The following is a 25,994-nucleotide window of genomic DNA, read 5'->3' as shown; positions in this document are numbered from 1 at the left end:
TGAGGTAATTCAATAGGAAAAAGGAGAGTCTTTTTACTAACAGCATAAAAGAATGTCTTGATAATGGGGTATGAGGCATCCTGTCCTGGAACTTAGTAATGATACTGATTTGTTGAGACCATTCTCTCACTGCTCTAGAAAAGCAGTGGAAGTAATCTATTTTCTAACAAATATTTGTTTGGTTCATTATATTAATCTTTCTAAATGTCTCCTCTGAGTTCTTTACATTCCTGTTATTGATTTTGAGAACCAAAAATTGAGAAGCTAATATCTTAATAACTTGTTATAGGGCTATCCATCATTGGTTTGTTTTTCCAGAACATTTTTTTTTTTTTTTTTTGAGACAGAGTTTTCACTCTTGTTGACCAGGCTGGAGTGCAATGGTGCAATCTCAGCTTACCACAACCTCAACCTCCGCCTCCCGGGTTCAAGCAATTCTCCTGCCTCAGCCTCCTGAGTAGCTGGTATTATAGGCATGTATCACCATACCCGGCTAATTTTGTATTTTTTCTGGAGATGGAGTTTCTCCATGTTGGTCAGGCTGGTCTGGAACTCCCGACCTCAGGTGATCCACCTGCCCCAGCCTTCCCAAGTGCTGGGATTATAGGAATGTACCACCACAGCCAGCTAATTTTGTATTTTTTGTAGAGATGGGGTTTCTCCATGTTGGTCAGGCTGGTCTGGAACTCCTGACCTCAGGTGATTTGTCCGCCCTGCCTCCCGAAGTGCTGGGATTACAGGCATGAGCCACCATGCCTGGCCCCCAGAACATGTTTTAACCATTTTTAAAGGAGAGCTTTATACATTCACTGCTTGCTGTCACTTTTTTTTTTTTTTTTTTTTTTTTTTTTTTTTTTTTTTGAGACAGGGTCTTACTCTGTTGCCTAGGCTGCAGTGCAGTAGCGGGATCACAGATCACTGCAGCCTTGTCCTCCTGGGCTCAAACGATTCTCCCACCTCAAGCTGGGACTACAGGTGCACACCACCATGCCCAACTAATTTTTGTATTTTTTTAGAGATGGAGTTTTGTCATGTTGCCCAGGCTGGTATTGAATCCTGGGCTCAAGTGATTGAGCCTTGACCTCTCAAAGTGCCAGGATTATAAGTGTGAGCCACCACACCTGGCCCACATTCTTGAAACTACTAAGACTGCTTAAACCTGCTTTTTCTATTTTTTTTTTTAACCTGTTTAAATCCTTCTGGTAATAAAGCCAACCATATGAGCTGAGAGTTTTAGATGCCTTGGAAACTGACTTATTAGAATTTTAGGCATTTTCAGTGTTGTTGTTGTTTTTAATGTATCATTTTAGCAATTGATAGCAACAAGCTATATTCCAGATGTCTAGACTCAAGAGAGAGATGCAGAAAGCTGATCCTATAGCCCTGTTCTCTCCTAGCACAGTCAGGGACTCTCAGTCTTCACTATTTGGTAGTGACTTCTTTAATCTTGTATTTCAACACAGGCTTAATTATGACTTTTTTCGCTTACCTTGTTTTTTCTGTTACATTATTTATTTATTTTTTGAGACAGAGTCTTGCTCCATTACCCAAGATGGAGTGTAGTGGCCCGATCTTGGCTCACTGCAGCCTCTGCCTCCTGGGTTCAAGCAATTCTCTCACCTCAGCCTCCCGAGTAGCTGAGACTACAGGTGCACACCACCATGCCCATCTAATTTTTGCATTTTTAGTAGAGATGGGGTTTCACCATGTTATCCTGGCCTCAAGTGATCCACCCATTTCGGCTTCCCAAAGTGCTGGGATTACAGGTGTGAGCCACCATGCCCAGCCTGTGTTATGTTATGATTTCTGTTTTCATAATATAAGTTTCTTCTTTTTATCCCTTTTTCCAAGACCTCACTTACATCTGCTTCTACCAACTGTTAAATTCTGCATATTTTCTCTTCCCAGAAATAGAATTAACAGTGTTCTTATTTGAAGCAGCTGACATTTGATATATTTTATGCCATTCTGAGCAAAGATAAGGGTTGAGTAGAAACTGGAAAATTTTTTCGAATGTTGGCAGGGTTCTTTCTCCATGATGTTGTATTTAAGTATGGTAGGCAGAATTATAGGAAGCATTTCAGAGCTATGCACAACAGTAATCAGATCTAAGACAACAATTATTTTTTTGTTTGTGCTTAGTTTTTTGTTTTGTTTTTTACAGTATCCCTTATTTCTGGTGCTATGTAGTGTCAGTAAAGATTCATTTCTTGGGCCAGCTGTGGTGACTCATGCCTTTAATCCTGGTGCTTTGGGAGCCTAGGAATTCGAGACCAGCCTGGGCAACATAGCAAGACCCTGTCTCTAAAAACAAACAAAATTATTTCTTGCATCTTAAAAGATAAACAAAGAACATTATCTTATAAGCATAATTTGGGAATTATTAAGATATACACCTTAATAATAAATCATGAAATTTATCTGCTATTTTATTCCCCAATCATATAGCTTTGAAATATATTCTTATAGATTGTTCTCATCAACTTGGCGTTATATTACTTAGAGAAGTCAGTATCACTTGTAAATTTGGAAATTTCACTGTATATTTAATATTCTAAATCATTTGTGAAGCTTTTAGAACAGATTATAGCACATCTCTTGTGTGCTATAATCTTGGGGAATCATAATTTTAATATCTTGTAATGTGCAGATGTTAGTTTATATACTTTTTTTGTTTGTTTCAAGTAATTTCATATTCTAAATATGAAGTGATAATTTTGTTTTTCAAGCATGTTTGCTTTATTTCCATGGAAGAAAGATACCAAGATAGTGAGGTATGTGATTTTTCTCATATAGAAACAATTTGCTCTTTTTCTGTAGCAAGCTTTGCGCATTAATATCATACTGTATAGATTTCACCACCATTTCAGGTGTAGATAATAGACTCACCAAGCTAGAGTTCTCAAGGTCACTAGTTTCAATAGCTGGAAGTCATATTAACTTGCTAAAAATCTCTGGCAGAAGCCATTTGTACCTACTTTGTCTAAAATTTTCTCAGTTCTACCTTGAGGTTTTAAAAAAATTTTTTTAATGTTTATATTTATATATATATTTGAGACGAAATCTCAATCTGTTGCCCATGCTGGAGTGCAGTGGCGCAATCTCAGCTCACTGCAACCTCTGCCTCCTGGGTTCAAGTGCTTTTCCTGCCTCAGCCTCCCTAGTAGCTGGGATTACAGGCATGTACCACCATGCCCAGCTAATTTTTGTATTTTTAGTAGGGTTTCACCATGATAGCCAGGCTGGTTTTTCAAACTCCTGACCTCAGGTGATCTACCCACCTCTGCCTCCCAAAGTGCTGAGATTACAGGTTGTGAGCCCCCATGCCTGGACAGAGGTTTGTCTTTTTTTTTTCTTTTTCTTTTTCTTCCTTTAAAAAAAAAAAGTCTTAGGTGAATGCCATCTAAGATCTATTTATATTCTTTTTGTCAATTGAATACGGTAGTTGATCTAATATTTTTAAGCTATTTGCTTTGAAATTAGTTAGGGTTCAGAAACCTTCTTAAGGTCTTCTTTAGTAGAAATAATTTATTGTGTCTGTCTCTTCTCTTTCAGTTGCTGTTTATACCGTAATGACTAAATAATTCCACTGATTCTTTCCTTTTTGTAAAAATATTTGGAGTCAATTGGTATTGACTTTGAGGTCTCTCAGATGTGGCTCCTTCTGTTTTCCTTTGGACTGCCTAACGTTTTTGCGTTTGCCTCACCACAGTTGGGCTTATTTGTACATTTGGACAAGCTTTTGAAGGTTTTTTGTTGTTTTTGTTGTTATTTTTGTTGTCATTTTTTATTTTTTGCCAGTTAGCCATAGTAACTGTGACTTTGAGGCACATTTCTTTCTTCTGTGTTTTTAGCATTGTTGTGTAAAATAATCTCCATTTTTCTATGAACTTTTTATTTTAATCTCTATCAGCCTTTTCCCTAGCCAGTATCAATATTCCAAAAATTGAATAACCCCAGGGTAGATTTTTTTGACTTTCTCTTTAACCAGGATCATAAATTTAAATATGTTGTGATTACTACTGCATAATATTTCACACACTGAATTAATGGATTTTCTAGTAATATTTCTCCATTATTTGGCTCTCAATCAAGCTTTTTCTTTTTCTTTTTTTTTTTTTTTTTTTTTTGAGAGGGAGTCTTACTCTGTCTCTCAGGCTGGAGTGCAGTGGCATGATCTCTGTTCCTTGCAACCTCTGCCTCTCAGGTTCAAGCGATTCTCCTGCCTCAGCCTCCTGAATAGCTGGGACTACAGGCGAGTGCCACCACGCCTGGCTAATTTTTGTATTTTTAGTAGAGATGGGGTTTCGCCACATTGGTCAGCTTGGTCTCGAACTCCTGGACTCAAATAATTTGCCCATCTCAGCCTCCCAAAGTGCAGGGATTACAGGCATGAGCCACTGCACCCGGCCCTCAAGCTGATTTCATTTTACTGGGTATTCTACCAAACCTTTTTGTTCTAATCAATCACTTGTCCTGTACTAGATCTTCCCAGTACACTTTTATCCCATTAAGATATTCAGTAAATATATGTGAATTGTGGCAGTTTAATTTGGTATTCTCCCCTGTGACAGTGAGTTTTATCTCAGATATCTTCTGAGTGAATTCCAGTGGCACGTTTGTATGCCTGCTTACCTGCCGCCTTCACTACTAAGGTTTATTAAATCCTATTATGGGGCAAACTCTGCTAGGAACAATATATAAAGTTTTTTTATAGTCTCTGCTGTCAAAGAGTTAATAAGGTAGTCGTAGCAATTATAGATATAACTACTTTTACTATTTCTTTGATAGAATCTGTCTTGTCTGGCATTATTATTATTATTATTTGAGATAGAGTTGTGCTGTTACCTAGGTGGGAGTGCAGTGGCATGATCTCAGCTCACTGCAACCTCCACCTACCAGGTTTAAGCAATTCTCCTGCCTCAGCCTCCCGAGTAGCTGGGATTACAGGTGCATGCCACCATGCCCGGCTGATTTTTGTATTTTTAGTAGAGATGGGGTTTTACCATGTTGGCCGGGCTGGTCTTGAACCTCTGACCTCAGGCAATCTACCTGCTTCAGCCTCCCTCCATCTATCTGTTGGGATTACAAGCGTGAGCCACCACGCCCAACCCTTGTCTGGTATTATTTTTATGTCTGGTACATTGTTTACTCTGTCACTCACATTTAGTACTATCTCCCAAGCTCCTCTTTCTAGTTCTTTTTTTTTCTGTAAAGATGGGGTCTTGCTAGGTTGCCCAGTCTAGTCTCAAACTCCAGACTCAAGTGATTCTCCCATCTTGGCCTTCCAAAGTGTTGGGATTACAAATGTGAGCCGTGGCACCCAACCTGTTTCTAGTGTCTGAAAGTTCTTATGTTACTGGCACAAGGTTCTTGGCTCTCAGTGTAACAGAAATTAACAAGAGACCAGGCAAATTTTTCCTAGACAGGGGTTGTTAGGGCTTATGCCTGGAAAGATTGGGCATTAAGAGAGACAGCGCAGGAGAAAGGGTTCTCTGGCTGGCTCTCCAAGGGAGTGCACTGTGGTGTCTTAAGGAGGGTGATATGCGTAATTCATGAGGCAGGTGAGTGTCATTACATATGCAGGCTGGAGTGCAGGGTGTGCAGACAAGTAAGGAATCATGCTAACTCATATGTTGATCATGATCAGAAAATCTCCCTGGGTGGAGATTTTAGTATTTCAATCCTAGAAATTTTACTGTTACAATCCTAGGGGTTAGGATTGTCATTCTAATTCTAGATTGTCATTCTAAAATTCGCCAGGAGGCCATTCTCACATGCAGGCGATAGAGTTAACTCCCTTGAGTAAGATTTATGGTGGAATGCTGCTTAGTTTTTTCAGACAGCTTGCAAGCTCTCTAGCCAATGGGTATGGTGTCAGTGCGGGTGGTGCTGCAAGGTCTGGTGGTCAGTGGGCATGTATGGAAAAAATACGTAAGTGAAGATGAGATGAGTCCCCCCCCATCCCACTACCCTGTCTCGCTTATAGCATGGTAGTCTGGAATTCTCTTCAGATCTTTGATTACATGTCTTTGATGTCAGTTATGCCAGCATCCTCCTTTTATATGAGTATTCCTATTCATTTAAAGGCTTTGAAACTTTTATAAAAGCTGTATCCATTCATACTTTTCTTAACTATTTTTTATTAACCAGGTTCTGGCTAGATACTGGGATACAAATAGGAATTGAGAGTTCCTGCTCTCAATCTCCCAGTTTGGTGATCATGGGTGGGGTGGCAGACATGCAAATAATCACAAAAATTTACACTATTTCCTGATAAGTGATAGATTTACGAAGTTTGGAGGGAACGTGGACAAGGGAAATTAAGCTGTACTCGATAAATCAGGAAGGGCCTGAGTAGGGCCTGGCCTCATAGATAGGAGGGCTAGTCCATATAACCTCATCAGGTGAGAATCAGGGCAGCATCATTACATCCTGTTTCTCTACTTCACTGGGTCAGAGGCCATCTTCAAACAGATGGCTATGTCCTTTAATTCCCTACTTCCTGCTTTAAGAGGGGTATTATCTGCTTTATCTGGAGAAAAGGAAGGAGAGGGAAGTCACCTGGATGAGGCTGAAAAAAGATCCACATTTCTTTCAGTCTCTGACAGAGACATGTCCAAGCACAGAATTTCTTGAACTGCATCTTCTTTATTAATGGATTCGGAACCGTATTGCAATACACTAGATCATGACTCTCTTGCTGTGGCATCCATCTGTCTTTCATCAGGAAAGTTGAATTAAATTTAGGCTAGGTGTGTCATTTGGGTCACTTAGCAGCTCAATCAGTAGTCCTGTCTTCTTCAGGAACAGAAAGCTAAAACATAATTGTTTCACCTACCTTTAAAAATTCTGCCATATCTTTCATGCTCTGCTGCAATAGTATTCCTTTTATATCTGTCACCAGTGGTTGACATGTGGCAAGTCCTGTTCTCACTTGGAAATTTCCTTTCGTATTCATATTGAATACAATAGAATGAAATAATTTTGTTGTTTAAGTTTTTTCGGCTAAAAAAATTGTGTCATTTGTAATTTAGTTTAATATAGAGAAGTTTATAAAAGAAAAGAAAAATGACCCATACTGCTACTCTGAAACCCCTAGTAATATTAAAAATAAGATTAATATATTTAGGTAAACAGAACATTCAAATAGTACCAGTAGGTAAAAAATGAAAGTCTAGCTTTTCCTCCTGCCCCACTGCCCTGTCCCCTGTCTTAGATCATGGCTCCTTAAAGGTAACTAGTGTCAATAGCTTCATATTATTATTATTTTTAAATGTGTATATGCATACCAGCATTTATTTGTTTTCGGTCTTTTAGTATATCTATCAATAATTTTATTCATTTGTTTATTCATCTAAAAAATATTTGTTGAGGGCCTCTTCTGTGCCAGACAGAATGTTTCACCCTGGGGATACAACAGCAAACAAAACAGAAAAGGTTGCTCTTCTCATGGCACTTAGAGTCTAGTTGGGAGAGAGAGACAAAAAATGTAAATAAACAAGAAAATAAGATAACTTCAGTTTGTTCAAAATGCTGCAAATGAAACAGAGTGGTTTGATGTGATGATGCAGTTAGGTAAGGTGGTTGATGAAGGCCTCTGCTTATACAATTTATTAAACTTCACTGAAAGAAGAAGAACATGGAATGACTCAGTTGATTCTTGATTTATGCTATTTTTATTTCTAAAGGTGAAACCTCACCTGCCATCCAGCTGCCCACACCTGCAGTCCAGCGCCCAAGCCCTGTCACACTTTTCCAGCCCAGCGTCTCCAGTGCTGCACAGGTGGCTATCCAGGATCCAAGTCTGCCGCTCTATCCAGCACTCCCGCCCCAACGCTTTGCTGGGCCTTCCCAAACAGACACTCATCAGCTGCATTCTGAAGGCACTCACACTGTGAAGCAACCCACCCCTGTCTCTCTAGAGAGCACCAACAGGATTTCAAATAGTGCAAGTACTGCCCATGCCAGATTTGCAACTTCGACCATCCAGCCTCCTAAGGAGTATTCCAGCGTTTCCCCTTGTCCCAGAAGTGCTCCAATCCCCCAGGCTTCTCCCATTCCACACCCACATGTCTACCAGCCCCCTCCCCTTGGCCATCCAGCCACACTGTTCGGGACACCACCAAGATTCTCTTTTCATCACCCTTACTTCCTACCCGGACCTCACTACTTCCCATCAAGGTAAATTAACATTTTTTTCCCTTTTACCTAAACATTCAACTGATGAGTTTTTACCTGTGATAACATTTTTTGTTTGTTTTTAAATACTTAAAAGGGGACTTCTTCAATTCTGCTGAATAGGAGACAAGCAGTTAACATAAATAGATGGAGAGGGCCAGGTGAGGACTGGGAGAGCTAGAGAGAGTGCATGCTCTAACTCAGCTCCAGCTGACTCTTGTTATGTAAGAATATAGGCTTCAGGCTAGGTGCAGTGGCTCATGCCTGTAATTCCAGCACTTTGGGAGGCCAAGGTGGGTGGGTAACTTGAGGTCAGGAGTTTGAGACCAGCCTGGCCAACATGGTGAAACCCTGTCTCTACTAAAAATACAAAAATTAGCCAGGCATGGTGGCATGTGCCTGTGATCCCAGCTACTCAGGAGGCTGAAGCAGGAGAATCACTTGAACCCGGGAGGCAGAGGTTGCGGTGAGCTGAGATCACACCACTACACTCCAGCCTGGGTGACCATCTCAAAAAAAAAAAAAAAAAAAAAAAAAAAAGAAAAAGAGAAAAAGAATATAGGCGTTAATGTTGTCAGATAGAATTTTTCATGCAAAATAACTATAAGGGACCTTAAGATCGTTTAGTCAAATGTATAGAGGTGTGCTTATTGTATAGAGGGTATGCTTCTCAAACTTTAATGTGTATATAAATTGTGGTATTTTGTTAAAATGCAGATTCTGATTCATTGGGTCTGGGGTATAGTGGTATCCTATATGGGGGTATAGTATGCCTGATATTTTGTATTTCTAGCAAGCTCCCAAGTAATTGCCAATTCTGCTGGTTTATGGACCACACTTTGAATAGCAAGGGTATAGAGGAGGGCATTTGGTCTAAGTGAAAAATTGTTTATTTACCTAGGTTAAATGACAAGACCAAAGTGATACTACCTCTTTGTGCCCTTTTTACCAAACTAGAAATTTTCCCATGTAAATTACCAATAAAGGAATTCGTTTTCATAGGGAAGTATCTAGGGAAAACAAATGTGTAACTTCATTTTGGAATGATAGAAATTTAACTCCCTTCAAAGTATTCTGATAGAGTGGTATTAGCCTCTACTTTCCTTTTTTTTTTTTTTTTTTTTTTTTGAGACGGAGTTTTGCTCTTGTTGCCCAGGCTGGAGTGCGATGGCGCGATCTCGGCTCACCACAACCTCCGCCTCCCGGGTTCAAGCAATTTGCCTGCCTCAGCCTCCTAAGTAGTTGGGATTACAGGCATGCGTCACCACACCTGGCTAATTTTTTTTGTTTTTTTGTATTTTTAATAAAGACAGGGTTTCTCAATGTTGGTCAGGCTGATCTCGAACTCCCGACCTCAGATAATCCGCCCACCTCAGCCTCCCAAAGTGCTGGGATTACAGGCGGGAACCACCATGCCCGGCCTAGCCTTTACTTTTCAATTACTGTTAAATGTGTAGACAGAGATGGTTTCTTTTGAGACGGGAGTATTAAAGTGTCTAACACCAATCTTTTTTTGTTTCCTTCCTTACTTAACAAGTAAATCTACTTCCCACTAGGGTATACCTACACCTCAATAGAAACAACTTATGAGGTATATATTATGTTGTTTCAATTTATAATGGGATTGCCTGCTTTCGGGTCCTTAGCTCAGGACTGGAAGAAAGTGGAACCAGAGGATTAGATCAGGAAAAAGTGAGAATTTTGTTATCTAGGGTTTGTTTTGTTTTATGTAGAATCTTTTTATCTTTTGCGGCCTTAAGTATTTTAGTTCAAGGGATCAAACCTCAAGAGACTTTTAATTTAAGGCCGGGGGGTTGATAATCTGTTTTCATTGCTATCTTCTAGGATCTAGGATTTTACAGGAATTTTGGAGAATTTTACAAAATTTTTCCTAGATATAAGAATAATATGAAGGATGTAGATTGAATTTAATAAATGAATAAATTTGGGAACACTTGGCCTTAGTTAGAGCCTTGAGGCCTATAACAAAAATTGTGGAAATTATATTTGTTACATAATTAATTTTGTAATATGGGAAATGCTTGGACCCTATTTTCTCACAGGATAGGCGAATAAGAGTCAATTACAATGGGCTTTGTACCACAATCTCACTCTAGCTGTTACTAGTTTTTTCTTTGTTGTATTTTTCTTCGTTTTAGTGTTTTGAAGAGCTAAGAATTTTTACATGTTGTTTTTATAACAATCCTGTGACTTGGGTATAATATTCCTCTACTTTTTCAGTTAATGGGATTAGTAAATGGATTAATAAATAGCCTCATCAAGATTATACAGTGGCAGAGCCAATAGTCAAATTCAGGTTTGATTGATTTTGAATTTCATATTTGTCTTTTTTACTATATCGGTAAGACTTCTTTTATGATGGTTCCTCTTGATTGACAGCTGTTAGTTGCTAGCAGAGAATCATATGGAAAAACATATGCTTTTGAGTAAAAAACTCACATAGTCAAGTGGACGTTGGGGCAGGTAATGTTTCCTTACATATTACATAGATTAAATCCTAGAAGTCTATCTTACTCATTCACGACAAGGCTTGTAAGATTTGGCTGTTAATGTATAAATTATCTGACACTTTAAGGAACATTTTAAAAGGAAGCTCTTGAAAGTAAGTTCTTTGTTTTTGTTTGCTTGTTGGTTTATTTGTTTTTGAGATAGAGTCTTGCTCTGTCGCCCAGGCTGGAGTGCAGTGGCGTGAGCTTGGCTCACTGCAACCTCTGCCTTCTGGGTTCAAGCAATTCTCTTATTTGAGCCTACCGAGTAGCTGGGACTACAGGTGCCTGTTATCATGCACAGCTAATTTTTGTATTTTTAGTAGAAATGGGGTGTTACCATATTGGTCAGGCTGGTCTCGAACTCCTGACCTCAGGTGATCCACCCGCCTCAGTCTCCCAAAGTGCCGGGATTACAGGCATGAGCCACCGTGCCCGCCCAAAAGTAAGTTCTTAGAAGACAAAAACTACCTTTTTCGTTAATACTATTATTGCTAATTAATAATAATGCTATTGGAAGAACCAAATGAAGTGACTAAGTAGTTATTATATGGAATTTTATTTCATTTAAGAATGTCAGAGCAGTATGTCAATTATAAACATTAAGCTATGCATAGTTTTTTAGAAAAGTACACTAGCCTTATGAATTATAATATTTTTCAATTGTTTTTCTCACTTATACCTGCATGTGTCTGATGATAATTTTTCCAAAGAAATAGATTATTTATGACTGTCTAGATAGTATATTTTAGTAAACTCTAAATGCCAAAATTAATTGATTCTCTGTCAGTTTTTCTCTTCTCCTAATTGATAATGGAATCTCCTGTAAAGAATATTTCTGGGTGGGTGCAGTGGCTCATGCCTGTAATCTCAGCACTTTGGGAGGCCGAGGCAGGCGGATGACCTGAGTTCAGGTGTTTTAGATCAGCCTGGTGAACATGATGAAACCCCATCTCTCCTAAAAATACAAAAATTAGCCAGGTGTGGTGGGGGGCACCTGTAATCCCAGCTACTTGGGAGGTTGAGGCAGAGAACCACTTGAGCCCGGGAGGCAGAGGTTGCAGTGAATCAAGATCACACCACTGCACTCCAGCCTGGGCACCAGAGTGAGACCATGTCTCAAAAAACCAAAATATGTTTTTTTTTTTACTAAACAGTTCATTTTAGAGTGTATGTAGAGTAAAATCAAGTAGGCTAGGTGATTTAATCAAGGAGTCACTTTACAAAACAGATGGACACTCAGAAGTGCTGCTCCCCATCTCTGGGGCTAACATCTTATTCCTGCCTTCAGATCTTAACCATCATCATACTATGTTTATCAAAATGCTCTCTGTGTACTGCATTAATTCTTCAGACTAGTTATTTTCTCCCTACCCCTTCCTCTTTCTTCTTCTTGCAGTATATTGGGCTTTCATATTCAAGGGCAATACATAGGATCTTCATTCTGTTGGCCATTGAGTAAAAAATATGTGTTTAAAATCTATTGTAATTAGGGATAAAGAAAAGATATGAAGACAAATGGGGATTTACTAGCTTGAAATATATGGAAAATACACTCATATATATGGTAGGGGAAGTTTAAAGAATTCCTGGTTTTGTAAAATAGCATCGAAATTGTAAAATTTTAGGCAAATGAATAAAAGATTAAACGCAATTCTCTTTAACCTTTGTTTGGGTCAGAGACCCATTTGAGAATTTGATGGAAGTTATAGACTCCTTCCATAATAATGCATATCTACATACATATACAAACTTTTGCCTAAAGTTTTATGGAGTAGGGAAATTTACAGTCCTAAAACATGATAGACTTCGTTAACATAGAATACCTTCTGCTGTAACTAGCTAGAAATGTTGAATTTAAATATGAATAATTTAATACCTGCGTGAACTCACCAGCAAGGAACTCACTATGTGCCAAAATAATCAACAAGTTGAAAACTAGTTATAATGTTCCTGGAGATGATTTTCAGATTCAGAAATAGTTACATTGGCTATAAACTTGGGTTTTAAGCTGGATGTGCTGTCGTGCGCCTGTAGTCCCAGCCACTTGGGAGGCTGAGGTGGAGTTCAAGGCCAGCCTTGGCAACAAATTGTGATCCTGTCTCTAAAACAAAAACAAAAACAGAAAAAAACATAAACTTGAGTTTTAATGTCTGGGAAGGGAATAGAGATGAGGTCTTGACCCTGCTCTGCTCCCCTGTTCAAGGTGGTGATAGGTACTGAAACTAAAACCTCTCTATAAAGCCAAGACCCTGGAAGGAATTTTTTTCTTTCTCTCTTTTTTTTTTGACAGAGTCTTGCTCTGCCTGCCAGACTGGAGTGCAGTGGTGTGATCTCAACTTACTGCAGCCTCTGCCTCCAGGGTTCAAGCAATTCTTGTTCCTCAGCCTCCCGAGTAGCTAGGATTACAAGTATATGCTACCGTGTCTGGCTAATTTTTGTATTTTTAGTAGAGACTGAGTTTTGCCATGTTAGTCAGGCTGGTCTTGAACTCCTGGCCATAAGTTATCTGCCCACCTTGGCCTCCTAGAGTGTTGGGAGTACAGGCATGAGCCACCACACCGGGCTGGAAGGACTTTTTAACCTTGAAAAAAGGAATAGAAAGTTTTTGTCATTGATCCAGGTAAAGCACAGAAGAATCTTGTTTTTACCCAGGGCTCTATGTGACTTTCATTAGAAATAAAATTCCCAAGGTGTTTCACACATTGGTTCAGAGTCTAAAATCATCCTATCCACTGGATGCACACATTTCTTTTTCTTTTGAGATGGAGTTTTGCTCTTTTTGCCCAGGCTGGAGTGTAATGCCATAATCTCGGCTCACTGCACTGCCTCCTGGGTTCAAGTGATTCTCCTGCCTCAGCCTCCCAAGTAGCTGGGATTACAGGTGCCCACCACCACGTCCAGCTAATTTTATATTTTTAGTAGAGACGGGGTTTCACCCGTCTCTACTGCAATTCCAGTGAGACCTAATTAGCTAGACTTTTCAGAATAGAGTACCAGAGAAAAGAGCTACACACAGAGGGAACTCCAAATGACTGTGTAGGGTCCCTCTTGAATATTCAGTGAAGTACTAATTGGTGAATGCTTGTGAAGAAACAACCCAAGGCGGCGAAAGAACCACCTGAAAGGATTAGAGAAAACAGTATCTGACAATCATGCACTAACACAGTGCTGGGAATAGTCCCACCAACTAGACTGGAAAACTTTTATGGGGCACAGAACATTTGGTACTCAGAAGGGTCTTGCTTCAGATAGCCTTAGCCTAAATGTTGCTATGGTCACAACTAAAAATTTTTTTTTTTTTTTTTTTTACGGGGTGGGTCTTACTATGTCACCCAGGCTGCAGTGCAGTGGCATGATCATAGCTCATTGCAGCCCTGAACTCCTGGGCCTAAGCGATCCTTCTTCCTAAGCCTCCTGAATAACTGGGACTACAAGTGTGTACCACCATGTCCAGCTAATATTTTCATTTTTTTTGTAGAGACAGGGCCTCACTTTGTTGCCCAGGCTGGTTTCAAGCTCCTGGCCTCCCAAAGTGCTGGAATTACAGGCATGAGCCATTGTGCTCTAATTTTTTTTTTTTTTTTTTGAGACGGATTCTCACTCAGTCACCCAGGATGGAGTGCGGTGGCACAATCTTGGCTCACTGCAACCTCAGCCTCCCAGGTTCGAGCAAGCAATTCTCTTGCCTCAGCCTCCGGAATACCTGGGACTACAGGCCGCACCACCACGCCCAGCTAATTTTTGTATTTTTAGTAGAGACGGGGTTTCACCATGTTGACCATGCTGGTCTCAAACTTCTGACCTCAGGTGATCCACCCACCTCGGCCTTCCGAGGTGCTGGGATTACAGGCATGAGCCACCATGCTTAGCTCAAAACTCTTAAAAGCAAGACCTGAAAGGACAAACTTGTTTCTAAGTTATTTAACTGCATCCAAGAGCAAAGCTTAAGAATAGAAATAGAATCAGATGATTAAAAAGGTAAGCGAGAATACAGTTCATTTTTGAGATGACAGCACAGGGAGCTCCATGGACCTAGTCTCTAGCAAACAAGCGTAACTGGTGAAAACTATTTTTAAAAACCAACCATTCAAGTCTCTGGAAGTTACTGGGTGTGGTGGTGTACCTGTAGTCTCAGCTACTTGTCAGGCTGAGGCAGGAAGATTGCTTGAGCCCAGGAATTTGAGACTGCAGTGAGCTATGATCATGCCACTGCATTTCGGCGTGGGTGACAGAGCAAAATCCCATCTCTTAAATTATATATATAAAATATATATATAAGTAATGATAATATTATATATATATATATATGAAGTCCAGAAGGCCACACACATATCCAGAACTAGACCCATGTTCAGAAAAGACCCCGAGCTTTTAACTCTGACTGATCTGTAGGCTCTGTGTAAGCAGGAAGTAAAGACTAAGGCAGAATTGAAAACAGCCTGGCTAAGTATGTAAGGAGTGCCCCAACTCAAAGCCAATCTTCAAAGACCAGGATAATATTTTTTGTTTTGTTTTTGTTTCTAGTTTTTTAAGGAAATCTCTATCAAATTTGTGACCGCTAAGCTAATTGAACAGAGATTTCAATGACCATACATAACAAAGAATACAGTCTTTACAAAAATACTCTAGAAAACCAAATAAACAACTACAACCCCAAACAAACAACAACAAACCTTGGATAAGGGAAATAATTTGATTTCTAGTGGCATCACATTATAATATTCAAAACATCCAGTTTTCAACAAAAAGTTACAAGATATACAAAGAAACAAGAAAGTAGGGCATTCACAAGTAAAAGATAGTAGTAGTAACTATCCCCAAGGAAGGTGAGACATTGGATTTACTAGACAGTTGAAATCAGCTGTTTTAAATATGCTCAAGGAACTAAAGGAAACCATGGACAAAGAAGTAAAGGAAACCGGGAGAACAATGTCTTACCAAATATATCATATCAATACGGAGATAGAAATAAAAAAAAGAACCAAATACAAATCCTCAAGCTAAAGATTGCAATAACTTCTTTTAAGACTTACCAGTCATACATTGAAATAGTGTTTCTAGTTTCCATTACTTATATTCTCCTGTTCCTTATGACAGACCTTTTAGGTTGACAGAACAGGCATTGCTATCCCTCTTTTATATAAGAAGGATACAAGGATCAGATAAAGTAAGATTTACTTAAGTTTACCAGGTTCTTATGTGGCATAGCTAGAACTAGAGCCTGGGTAGGATGGCATGGTAGTTAGGAGAACAAGTTCTGGAGTCAAATTAACTAATTCTATCATTTTGAGCAAGTTATTTAACCTTTTTAAAGCTCCATTTCCTCATCTGTACAGTGGAGATATTTATAGTATCTATCCCTTAGGGTCATTCTGAGTGTCGTTCAGTGTTATATTGAAATAACATATACACTCCTTGGCCAATGCCTAAAAAATAGTAAATGCTTACCTATTGGATAGTATTATTATTTGGACTCTTCTAAGTAATGTTTTTCTCCCTACACCATGATACTTTTATAGTTTTTTACTTTTACTCATGTAACCTTCTAGGATTGCCTTTGTCTTAATTGATCTTTTTGTTCTCTGAACATAACACTAACTCGTCTTTACCAAACCAAAATAGTCACTATAATGCTGGCATTATAAATTTTAGCACATGTCTAATATATGCCTAGATTTTATGTTTTTTTAAAAATTATCTACCAAACCTTACCATAGCATCTTGCCTACACTGAGTCCTGAAAAAGATAGTTATTGGGTGAATTATTTCTAGCTGAAGTGAAGGCTTTGTGGAAGGGAGAGATTTTTGTTTTATTGATACATAACATTTTACATATTTATGGGGTACATGTCATAAATATGTTTAAAATGTGTAATGATCAAGTCAGGGTATTTGGGTTATCTGTCACCTTCATTATTTATCATTTCTTTATATTGGGAACATTTTTAGTCCTCTCTTATAGCTACTTTGAAATACACAAGACATTATTGCTAACTACAGTCACCCTACAGTGCTACTGGGCATTAGAACTTATATCTTCTAATTGTATGTTTGTACCCATTAGTCAGCCTCTTTTCATCCTTGAATTATCTGTGGAATTCAATGGATGGAGAGACCTGCTATATGAGCAAAGTTGTGCTAGCCAGAAGCACAGTGTATTTGGCCGTGTGTGGTGGCTCACGCCCATAATCCCAACACTTTGGGAGGCCGAGGCAGATGGATCACCTGAGGTCAGGAGTTCGAGACCAGACTGGCCAACATCGTGAAACCCCATCTCTACTAAAATACAAAAATTAGCCGGGCATGGTGGTGGGCACCTGTAATCCCAGCTACTTGGGAGACTGGGACAGGAGAATTGCTTGAACCTGGGAGGCGGAGATTGCAGTGAGCCAACTTCATGCCACTGTACTCTAGCCTGGGTGACAGAGCGAGACTCTGTCTCAAAAAAAAAAAATAAATAAATAAAAAAGAAGCACAGTATATTCAGGACATGTGTATTAAATTTAAAATGCCTGAACTAAGCGTGGCAGTAGGCATGGAAACCTGAAAAATTTTAGAAACTTTACCTCATTTGTTATAATTAACATGAGCAAGGTACCTAGTACTTGAAGATTTGGGGGTAGGGCATAGTTTCAGAATTTGAGATAAAGTCTAGTCTGTCATACTTAGGTTTTTAAAAGTACGGAAACAAAGTTGGGGTGTGTGTGTGTGTGTGAAGGCAAGAAACGAAACACTTAACTTGCCATGGGTTTTGCTGATGAGTATGGTCATTATGTTTATGTTATCTGTCACTAGATGGTTGGACTCTACCTCTTCCTATAATTCCTATTCTATGCCTTTGAAAGAGAATAATACTTTAAAAAAATTGACAAATGGGTCTGAGTAGCAGAATTTTTGAGGTGTAATCTTTTTAAAAAATTATTTTTTTTAGATGAAGTCTCACTATATTACCCAGGCTGGCTTCAAACTCCTGAGCTGAAGTGATCCTCCGCCTCAGCCTCCTGAGTAGCTGGGACTACAGGCATGCACTGCTGTGCCCAGCAAATGGCAGAAATTTTGGATTTGCCTTTTTTTTAGACGAAGTCTTGCTCTGTCGCCCAGGCTGGAGTGCAGTGGCACAATCTCCGCTCACTGCAACCTCTGCCTCCCGGGTTCACACCATTCTCCTGCCTCAGCCTCCCGAGTAGCTGGGACTACAGGCGCCCGCCACCATGCCCGGCTAATTTTTTATATTTTTAGTAGAGATGGGGTTTCACCATGTTAGCCAGGATGGTCTCGATCTCCTGACCCTGTGATCCGCCCGCCTCGGCCTCCCAGAGTGCTGGGATTACAGGCGTGAGGCACTGCACCCGGCCAAAAAATCGTAATTTGTAAAACTGCAAAATGTCTTTTTGATTCTTCACATTCCTGCTCTCCAAAAAATGTTTTGGAAAAGACCTTTAAGACCATAGTTTACTATCAGTTTTAAATCTTTCTAGTAGTAACAGTGTTTTAAATTTACTTTATTATTGAATGTCAGTGAAAAAATTTAAGTTGTCTTCTGTTTCAGTGCCTCAATATTCCGGATCTCTTGATTTCAATCTAGTAATACATTCCCTCCCCACCCCCTACCATGAGCTTCCTTTCAAATACCAGGAAAAACAACTATTGCACCATTGCATTGTTTACTAAGTGTCAATTCTGTTTGTTTTTGTTTTTGTTTTTGAGACGGAGTCTCCCTGTCGCCAGGCTGGAGTGCAGTGGCGCAATCTCAGCTCACTGCAACCTCTGCCTCCTGGGTTCAAGCGATCCTCCTGCCTCAGCCTCCTGAGTAGCTGTGACTATAGGCACGCACCACCACGCCCAGCTAATTTTTTGTGTTTTTAGTAGAGATGGGGTTTCACTATGTTGGTCAGGATGGTCTCAATCTCTTGACCTCATGTTCCGCCCACCTCGGCCTCCCAAAGTGTTGGGATTACAGGCGTGAGCCTCCACGCCCAGCCACTAAGTGTCAATTCTTAGCATAGCTCAACACACATCTGCATTTCCAAAACCTTATGTGGTATAAGGGGTCATGAGAGAAAGAACAGAATAAGCAATTTTGTTATCATGGTTATCAAAAGGTAAGAAGCCTGAGGCTAATGATAGATAACAGTGCTGGTTTTTTGTGCATGGGGACTGGGCAGTGGGAAAAGCGCAGAGGAATACATGAAGTGGTTACAGAAAGGAACTTTCCAAGCCCCGAAGAGGATGCATTAACTTGCTCTGTTAGTCTGTATGCAAGGCAGTATGTGGGCAAGATCTAATTCCTTGTTTGTGTTTTTCTGCTGCAGTACATGCCCTTACAGTCGGCCTCCCTTTGGCTATGGAAATTTTCCGGGTTCAGTGCCAGAATGCCTTGGTTATTATGAAGACAGGTACCAAAAACATGAGGATATATTTTCAGCTTTAAATAGAGACTATTCTTTTAGAGACTACTCAAGTGAACGCACACACAGCGAAAATTCTCGGAGTTGTGAGAACATGAATGGAACTTCTTTCTATAACAATCATAGCCACAGTGGGGAAGAATACTTAAACCCTGTGCCTCAACTGGACATTGGAGTCTTGGAGAATGTCTTCACAGCCCCGACATCAACTCCTTCCAGCATCCAGCAAGTCAATGTCACTGACAGTGATGAGGAGGAAGAAGAAAAAGTGCTTAGGGATTTATAATTTTAAAACAAATGTGCACAGAAAATAAACATTTCTTAAAATACATTCTGGGTCAGTTGGTATGAGAAAAAAAAAAGCCTAGAATTCTTTGTTGAAAGTTTTTTCAGTCATGATTTGAGGAGTTAAAACCAAATACAATTTATGTCTTCATAAACTTTTCATTAGTGAAACTAGAGTCTGGATGTTTCATTGTAGGAATATTTAGGTTATTAAGTAGTTTATTTTTAATGGCTGAAATTTGCATCAATATATATTATTACTTTATCCTGGAACATGCAAAATACTGAAGCTTCACAATTGTATGTGAGGGGAAAAGGGGTATAAATCTAGCATAGTGTGATTTTTATTTTATCTCAGGATACATTTTTTTAAATGATTTTTTGTTTGCTGTTTATGTAATACTTATGGATGCTGTCAATTTTTGATGTAACATTTTGAAAGTATTTTGACAACTCTTAGTGAACTTGGACTCGGTTGCTAAATTTAACTTACACTAATAACAGATTATAATTTCCAAATGTGTTTTAATGGCAGCTGGGTGATTCCTTCAGCTAAATTTAGTCATTTCTGTTTCTAAATATTTTATCATTTTAAAGTATTTTTTTCCATTTGGCATACATTGTTCTTTGTTGTAATTAAATAAACATAGATAAAATTGTTCTTCTTGAATGTTTTCTGTTTGGGGGATAGAAATAAGCAAACAGAATATTATTCATAGAAGATTATTTTCTATACCATATACAGATATTCATTTTTACCTAATAGTCTCCAGAATTGCATAGATTCTATTAGCTCACATGAGACTTAAACATGTACCAACAAAGATGTGCACACATTCTGATACCATTTCCAAACTCTTTACACATATGTACACGTGACTTAAGCACGTCCCAGAATGGAAGAGCTCTTCCAGATTTGGCTCAAGCAGCTGTCTTGAAAACTGTGAAGTTTATTTAAGAGCATGTGGAATTTATTTAATTCACGATCAACAAAAAAAACCCTACCTGTGACATAACCTCCTGGTAAGTACCCAGTTAGGGATTGAGAAGGCCTTTTTAGAATAGTATCAGGACTGCCAGAGTTGAGATCATGGTAAAAGATCTCTAAGGTACAAAGTGAATTGATGATGGGCAATGGAAATAGTCACCAACCAATACACTTTTCCTTCAATTAATATAATTTATGCAAATTGAGATCCTGCTACTTAAAACAGTGTGGAAATTGTGTGTGGAAATCTCTTCTAAGCTTCCACGTTCTTCCTTTACTAAACCTGTATTTGTTTCTTAAACAAAATTTCTTAATGTAATACACTTCATCAGACTTACGTTTATTGTACATGACATTTCCTTTCCCAATACAAATTTTGTTTTCATGGTTTTCTTTTTTTTTTGAGACAGAGTCTCGCTGTGTCACCCAGGCTGGAGTGCAGTGGCCGGATCTCAGCTCACTGCAAGCTCTGCCTCCCGGGTTCACGCCATTCTCCTGCCTCAGCCTCCTGAGTAGCTGGGACTACAGGTGCCCGCCACCGCGCCCGGCTAATTTTTTGTATTTTTAGTAGAGACGGGGTTTCACTGTGGTCTCGATCTCCTGACCTTGTGATCCGCCCGCCTCGGCCTCCCAAAGTGCTGGGATTACAAGCGTGAGCCACCGCGCCTGGCCTGTTTTCATGGTTTTCTATTCTTTATTACTATGCTCAATGCCATTTTGATGTCGTTAAAGAGCAAAACTAGAATTTCTTGGTGATAGAAAGCAAACATTAGGTCACCTCACATCTGAACTAAAGTAACATTTGATTGTCTACACATTTGATATCTATACCATTAAGGAGAAATGTATGCAACAATTTGACCCATTTTACCTCATCTCATTTAATAGCACCTTTGTGACTAACTGGATTTTTACCATAGACCTTATTACAGACAAATTGGTTGGTGGAATCACTGTATAAAGCAGTGAATGAGATAAAGCATAGGCCAGTATATCCTAACTGCCTGTCTGTAGGGTAGCCCTGCCCCTCTCCAATTCTTTCCTTAAACTCTTCTTTTAATGGCTAACGCTGGGCAATTCTTTTATTCTTCCTCCTCTTCCTCAGTGCTGGGATCAGAAGCCAGGAGCTTAGATTGTTTAGATCCACAGTACGATTTGGGCTGGGAAATATGAGTATTTCATTTAGAAAGTACCTAATTGCAGATAAGCATTCTCAACTACAAATGCCCATATCTGATCATTTACATCTTTTCAAACCACCGACTAGAGATCTACAGACCAAACAAAGCCCTGCCCCACTGGCAGTAATTCATCTGCCTTTCTAAGTCATCAAGTGAAATTCTCCAAGTTCAAAGCCAGAAGTACTTTCTAATAGGTCTCGTTGCCTTGTTTGTTAAGTAATGACATTTGTTATAAGAGTAGTCTCAAAATATGTTGAAATCTCAATATGTTTAGAATGTCACTCAGCTGTTCTATGCTTTGGGCAAAACTGCTCTGGCTATTTGCAAATGAAAACTAGTTTCACTGCAAATTGACTGAAAATAGAGTTATTCTGAACTTTCAAGGAGCTGAGTTACCAAATTTAGGAGGAAAAGAGCAGTGTTTCTCCACATTTGTCAGTGAGATCCAAGCCTTTTAGATATTCTGACAAAATTTGGTCAAATAAGTTTGGAAAAAACATGTCACACCCCACCTTAAAGAGTGTCAGTGTCCATTATTATTGTTATGTCTCAAAAGTCTTACAGTAAAGAAACATGTTAGGCCGGGCGCGGTGGCTCAAGCCTGTAATCCCAGCACTTTGGGAGGCCGAGACGGGCGGATCACGAGGTCAGGAGATCGAGACCATCCTGGCTAACACGGTGAAACCCCGTCTCTACTAAAAAATACAAAAAATTAGCCGGGCGAGATGGCGGGCGCCTGTAGTCCCAGTTACTCGGGAGGCTGAGGCAGGAGAATGGCGTAAACCTGGGAGGCGGAGCTTGCAGTGAGCTGAGATCCGGCCACTGCACTCCAGCCCGGGAGACAGAGCGAGACTCCGTCTCAAAGAAAAAAAAAAAAAAAAAAAAAAAAAAAAGAAACATGTTAAACTCTATTTCAGCATTTCTCAATCTTATTTAGTGTGAACTCCCCCCAACTTTTTGTGTTAACATATCACCTACTAACATCTCACAGAGCACACTTCAGAAAACAATAATAGCTGGTGGCTTTGGTTTAATAATTGTTGACTTCGCATATGGTTTTCTGCATTGGGTAGTTCAAACTCCTTAGTGAAAGCACTGGCTGAATAAAGTTTTCTTCATTGTATCTTAATGGTCTTAAAAGATTGAAAAACTGAAACTTATCATTGTTAATTTATTGGCTATTAAACTGGCTTTTTAAATGATACTTTAAGTTCTGGGATTTATGTGTAGAACGTGCAGTTTTGTTACATAGGTATACGTGTGCCATGGTGGTTCGCTGCACCCATCAACCCATCATCTACATTAGGTATTTCTTCTAACGCTATCCCTCCCCTAGCCCCCCATCCCCTGACAAGCCCCAATGTGTAATGTTTCCTTCCCTGTGTCCATGTATCCTCATTGTCCAGCTCCCACTTATAAGTGAGAAGATGCGATGTTTGGTTTTCTGTTCTTGTGTTAGTTTGCTGAGAATGATGGTTTTCAGCTTCATCCATGTCCTTGCAAAGAAAGTAAACTCATACTTTTTTATGGCTGCATAGTATTCCATGGTGTATATGTGCCACATTTTCTTTATCCAGTCTATCGCTGATGGGCATTTGGGTTGGTTCCAAGTCTTTGCTATTGTGAATAGGGCTGCAATAAACATATGTGTGCATGTATCTTTATAGTAGAATGATTTATAATCCTTTGGGTATATACCCAGTAATGGGATTGCAGGGTCAAATGGTATTCCTGGCTCTAGATCCTTGAGGAATCGCCACATTGTCTTCTACAATGGTTGAACTAATTTACACTCCCACCAACAGTGTAAAAGCGTTCCTATTTCTCCACATCCTCTCCAGCATCTGTTTTCTGACTTTTTAATGATTGCCATTCTAACTGGCATGAGATGGTTTCTCACTGTGGTTTTGATTTGCATTTCTCTAATGACCAGTGACGATAAGATTTTTTTGATATGTTTGTTGGCTGCATACATGTCTTCTTTTGCGAAGTGTCTGTTCATATCCTTTGCCCACTTTTGGATGGGGTTGTTTCTTTTTCTTGTAAATTTGTTTAAGTTCCTTATAGATTCTGGATATTAACTCTTTGTTAGATGGATAGATTGCAAAAATTTTCTCACATTCTGTAGGTTGCCTATTCACTCTGACGATAGTTTCTTTTGCTGTGCAGAAGCTCTTTAGTTTAATTAGATTCCATTTGTCAATTTTGGCTTTTGTTGCCATTGCTTTTGGTGTTTTAGTCATGAAGTCTTTGCCCATGCCTATGTCCTGAATGGTATTGCCTAGGTTTTCTTGTAGGGTTTTTATGGTTTTAGGTCTTACGTTTAAGTGTTTAATCCATCTTGAGTTTTTGTATAAGGTGTAAGGAGGGAGTCCAGTTTCAGTTTTCTGCCTATGGCTAGCCAGTTTTCCTAACACCATTTATTAAATAGGGAATCTTTTCCCCATTGCTTGTTTTTGTCAGCTTTGTTAAAGATCAGATGGTTGTAGATGTGAGGCATTATTTCTGAGGCCTCTGTTCTGTTCCATTGGTCTATATATCTGTTTTGGTACCAGTACCATGCTGTTTTGGTTACTGTAGCCTTGTAGTATAGTTTGAAGTCAGGTAGCATGATGCCTCCAGCTTTGTTCTTTTTGCTTAGGATTGTCTTGGCTATACGGACTCTTCTTTGGTTCCGCATGAAATTTAAAGTAAGCCGGGCGCGGTGGCTCAAGCCTGTAATCCCAGCACTTTGGGAGGCTGAGACGGGCAGATCACGAGGTCAGGAGATCGAGACCATCCTGGCTAACACGGTGAAACCCCGTCTCTACTAAAAATACAAAAAACTAGCCGGGCGAGGTGGCGGGCGCCTGTAGTCCCAGCTACTCGGGAGGCTGAGGCAGGAGAATCGCGTAAACCCGGGAGGCGGAGCTTGCAGTGAGCTGAGATCCGGCCACTGCACTCCAGCCTGGGTGACAGAGCAAGACTCCATCTCAAAAAAAAAAAAAAAAAAAAAAAGAAAGAAATTTAAAGTAGTTTTTTCTAATTCTGTGAAGAAAGTCAATGGTAGCTTGATGGGGATAGCACGGAATCTGTAAATTACTTTGAGCAGTATGGCCATTTTCACAATATTGATTCTTCCTATCAGTGAGCATGGAATGTTTTTCCATTTGTGTGTGTCCTTTCTTATTTCCTTGAGCAGTGGTTTGTAGTTCTCCTTGAAGAGGTCATTCACATCCCTTATAAGTTGTATTCCTAGGTATTTTATTCTCTTCATAGCAATTGTGAATGGGAGCTCACTCAAGATTTGGCTCTCTGTTTCTCTATTATTGGTGTATAGGAATGCTTGTGATTTTTGCACATTGATTTTGTATCCTGAGACTTTGCTGAAGTTGCTTATCAGCTTAAGGAGATTTTGGGCTGATACAATGGGGTTTTCTAAACATACAATCATGTAGTCTGCAAACAGAGACAATTTGACTTTCTCTCTTCCCATTTGAATACCCTTTATTTCTTCCTCTTGCCTGATAGCCCTGGCCAGAACTTCCAATACTGTGTTGAATAGGAGTGGTGAGAAACGACATCCTTGTCTTGTGCCGGTTTTCAAACGGACTGCTTCTAGCTTTCGCCCATTCAGTATGCAATATATTGACTGTGGATTTGTCATAAATAGCTCTTATTATTTTGAGATACATTCCATCAATACCTAGTTTATTGAGAGTTTTTAGCATGAAGGGGTGTTGAATTTTGTTGAACGCCTTTTCTGCATCTATTGAGATAATCTCGTGGTTTTTGTTATTGTTTCTGTTTATGTGATGGATTATGTTTATTGATTTGCATATGTTGAACCTGCCTTGCATCCCATGGATGAAGCCAACTTGATTGTGGTGGATAGCCTTTTTGATGTGCTGCTGGATGCGTTTTGCCAGTATATTATTGAGGATTTTTGCATTGATGTTCATCAGGGATATTGGCCTGAAATTTTTCTTTTTCTTGTTGTGTCTCTGCCAGGTTTTGTTATCAGGAGGAGTCCCTCTTTTTCTATTTAAACTGTTTTTTTAAGGAAAGTTGATATTGCACCCAAGAATTCAAGTAGGCAAATGTGCTAAATAGATACACAAGTATGTTTTTCACTGTGTCAAACAGCTGTTGGTAAGATTACTCCTGAGGCAAAAAATATGAACTGCTTTTGAAAATTGTAGTTTGGAACTGATTTTGAAATGAATTTCTGGAGATTCTATGAACTGCTTGCAATATTTTAACGTAGTATGATTTTGATGGGGGCAGAGTAATTCTGAAAATTTTTTGTCTTACGTTTTGGAACAGATTTTGCAGGGGCACTTTTTTTAGCTTTCTGGTTCATCTTAACTTTTTAGGATTTAGAGAATTTTCAAAGGCATCACAATAAAACTACTTATCTAAAAACAAGTGTAGGAGTTGCCTTTTATCAAATTCTACTTAA

The 25,994-nt window shown here is 39.3% G+C and overlaps 1 protein-coding gene across 3 annotated transcripts in view; it reads left to right on the top strand.

Moving 5' to 3' along the window:
- The window catches only part of SOX30 (SRY-box transcription factor 30), a 71,158-nt gene extending 51,113 nt beyond the window's left edge, over positions 1-20,045 (top strand). For 2 of the 3 annotated variants that reach the window (XM_030926614.1, XM_010363409.2), the window contains 2 exons: positions 7,692-8,184; positions 19,004-20,045. In XM_030926614.1, the coding sequence (XP_030782474.1) occupies positions 7,692-8,184; positions 19,004-19,385 (875 nt within the window). In that variant the 3' untranslated portion in view covers positions 19,386-20,045. The remainder of the gene's footprint in view (positions 1-7,691; positions 8,185-19,003) is intronic. The other variant, XM_010363410.1, reaches the window with a different exon arrangement.
- Positions 20,046-25,994: the final 5,949 nt, after the last annotated feature.

Source organism: Rhinopithecus roxellana, chromosome 3 (assembly GCF_007565055.1).
Source record: "Rhinopithecus roxellana isolate Shanxi Qingling chromosome 3, ASM756505v1, whole genome shotgun sequence".
Lineage (NCBI taxonomy): Eukaryota > Metazoa > Chordata > Mammalia > Primates > Cercopithecidae > Rhinopithecus > Rhinopithecus roxellana.
Note: the sequence above shows the minus strand (reverse complement) of the source record. Positions and strands in the feature narration are given on the sequence as shown.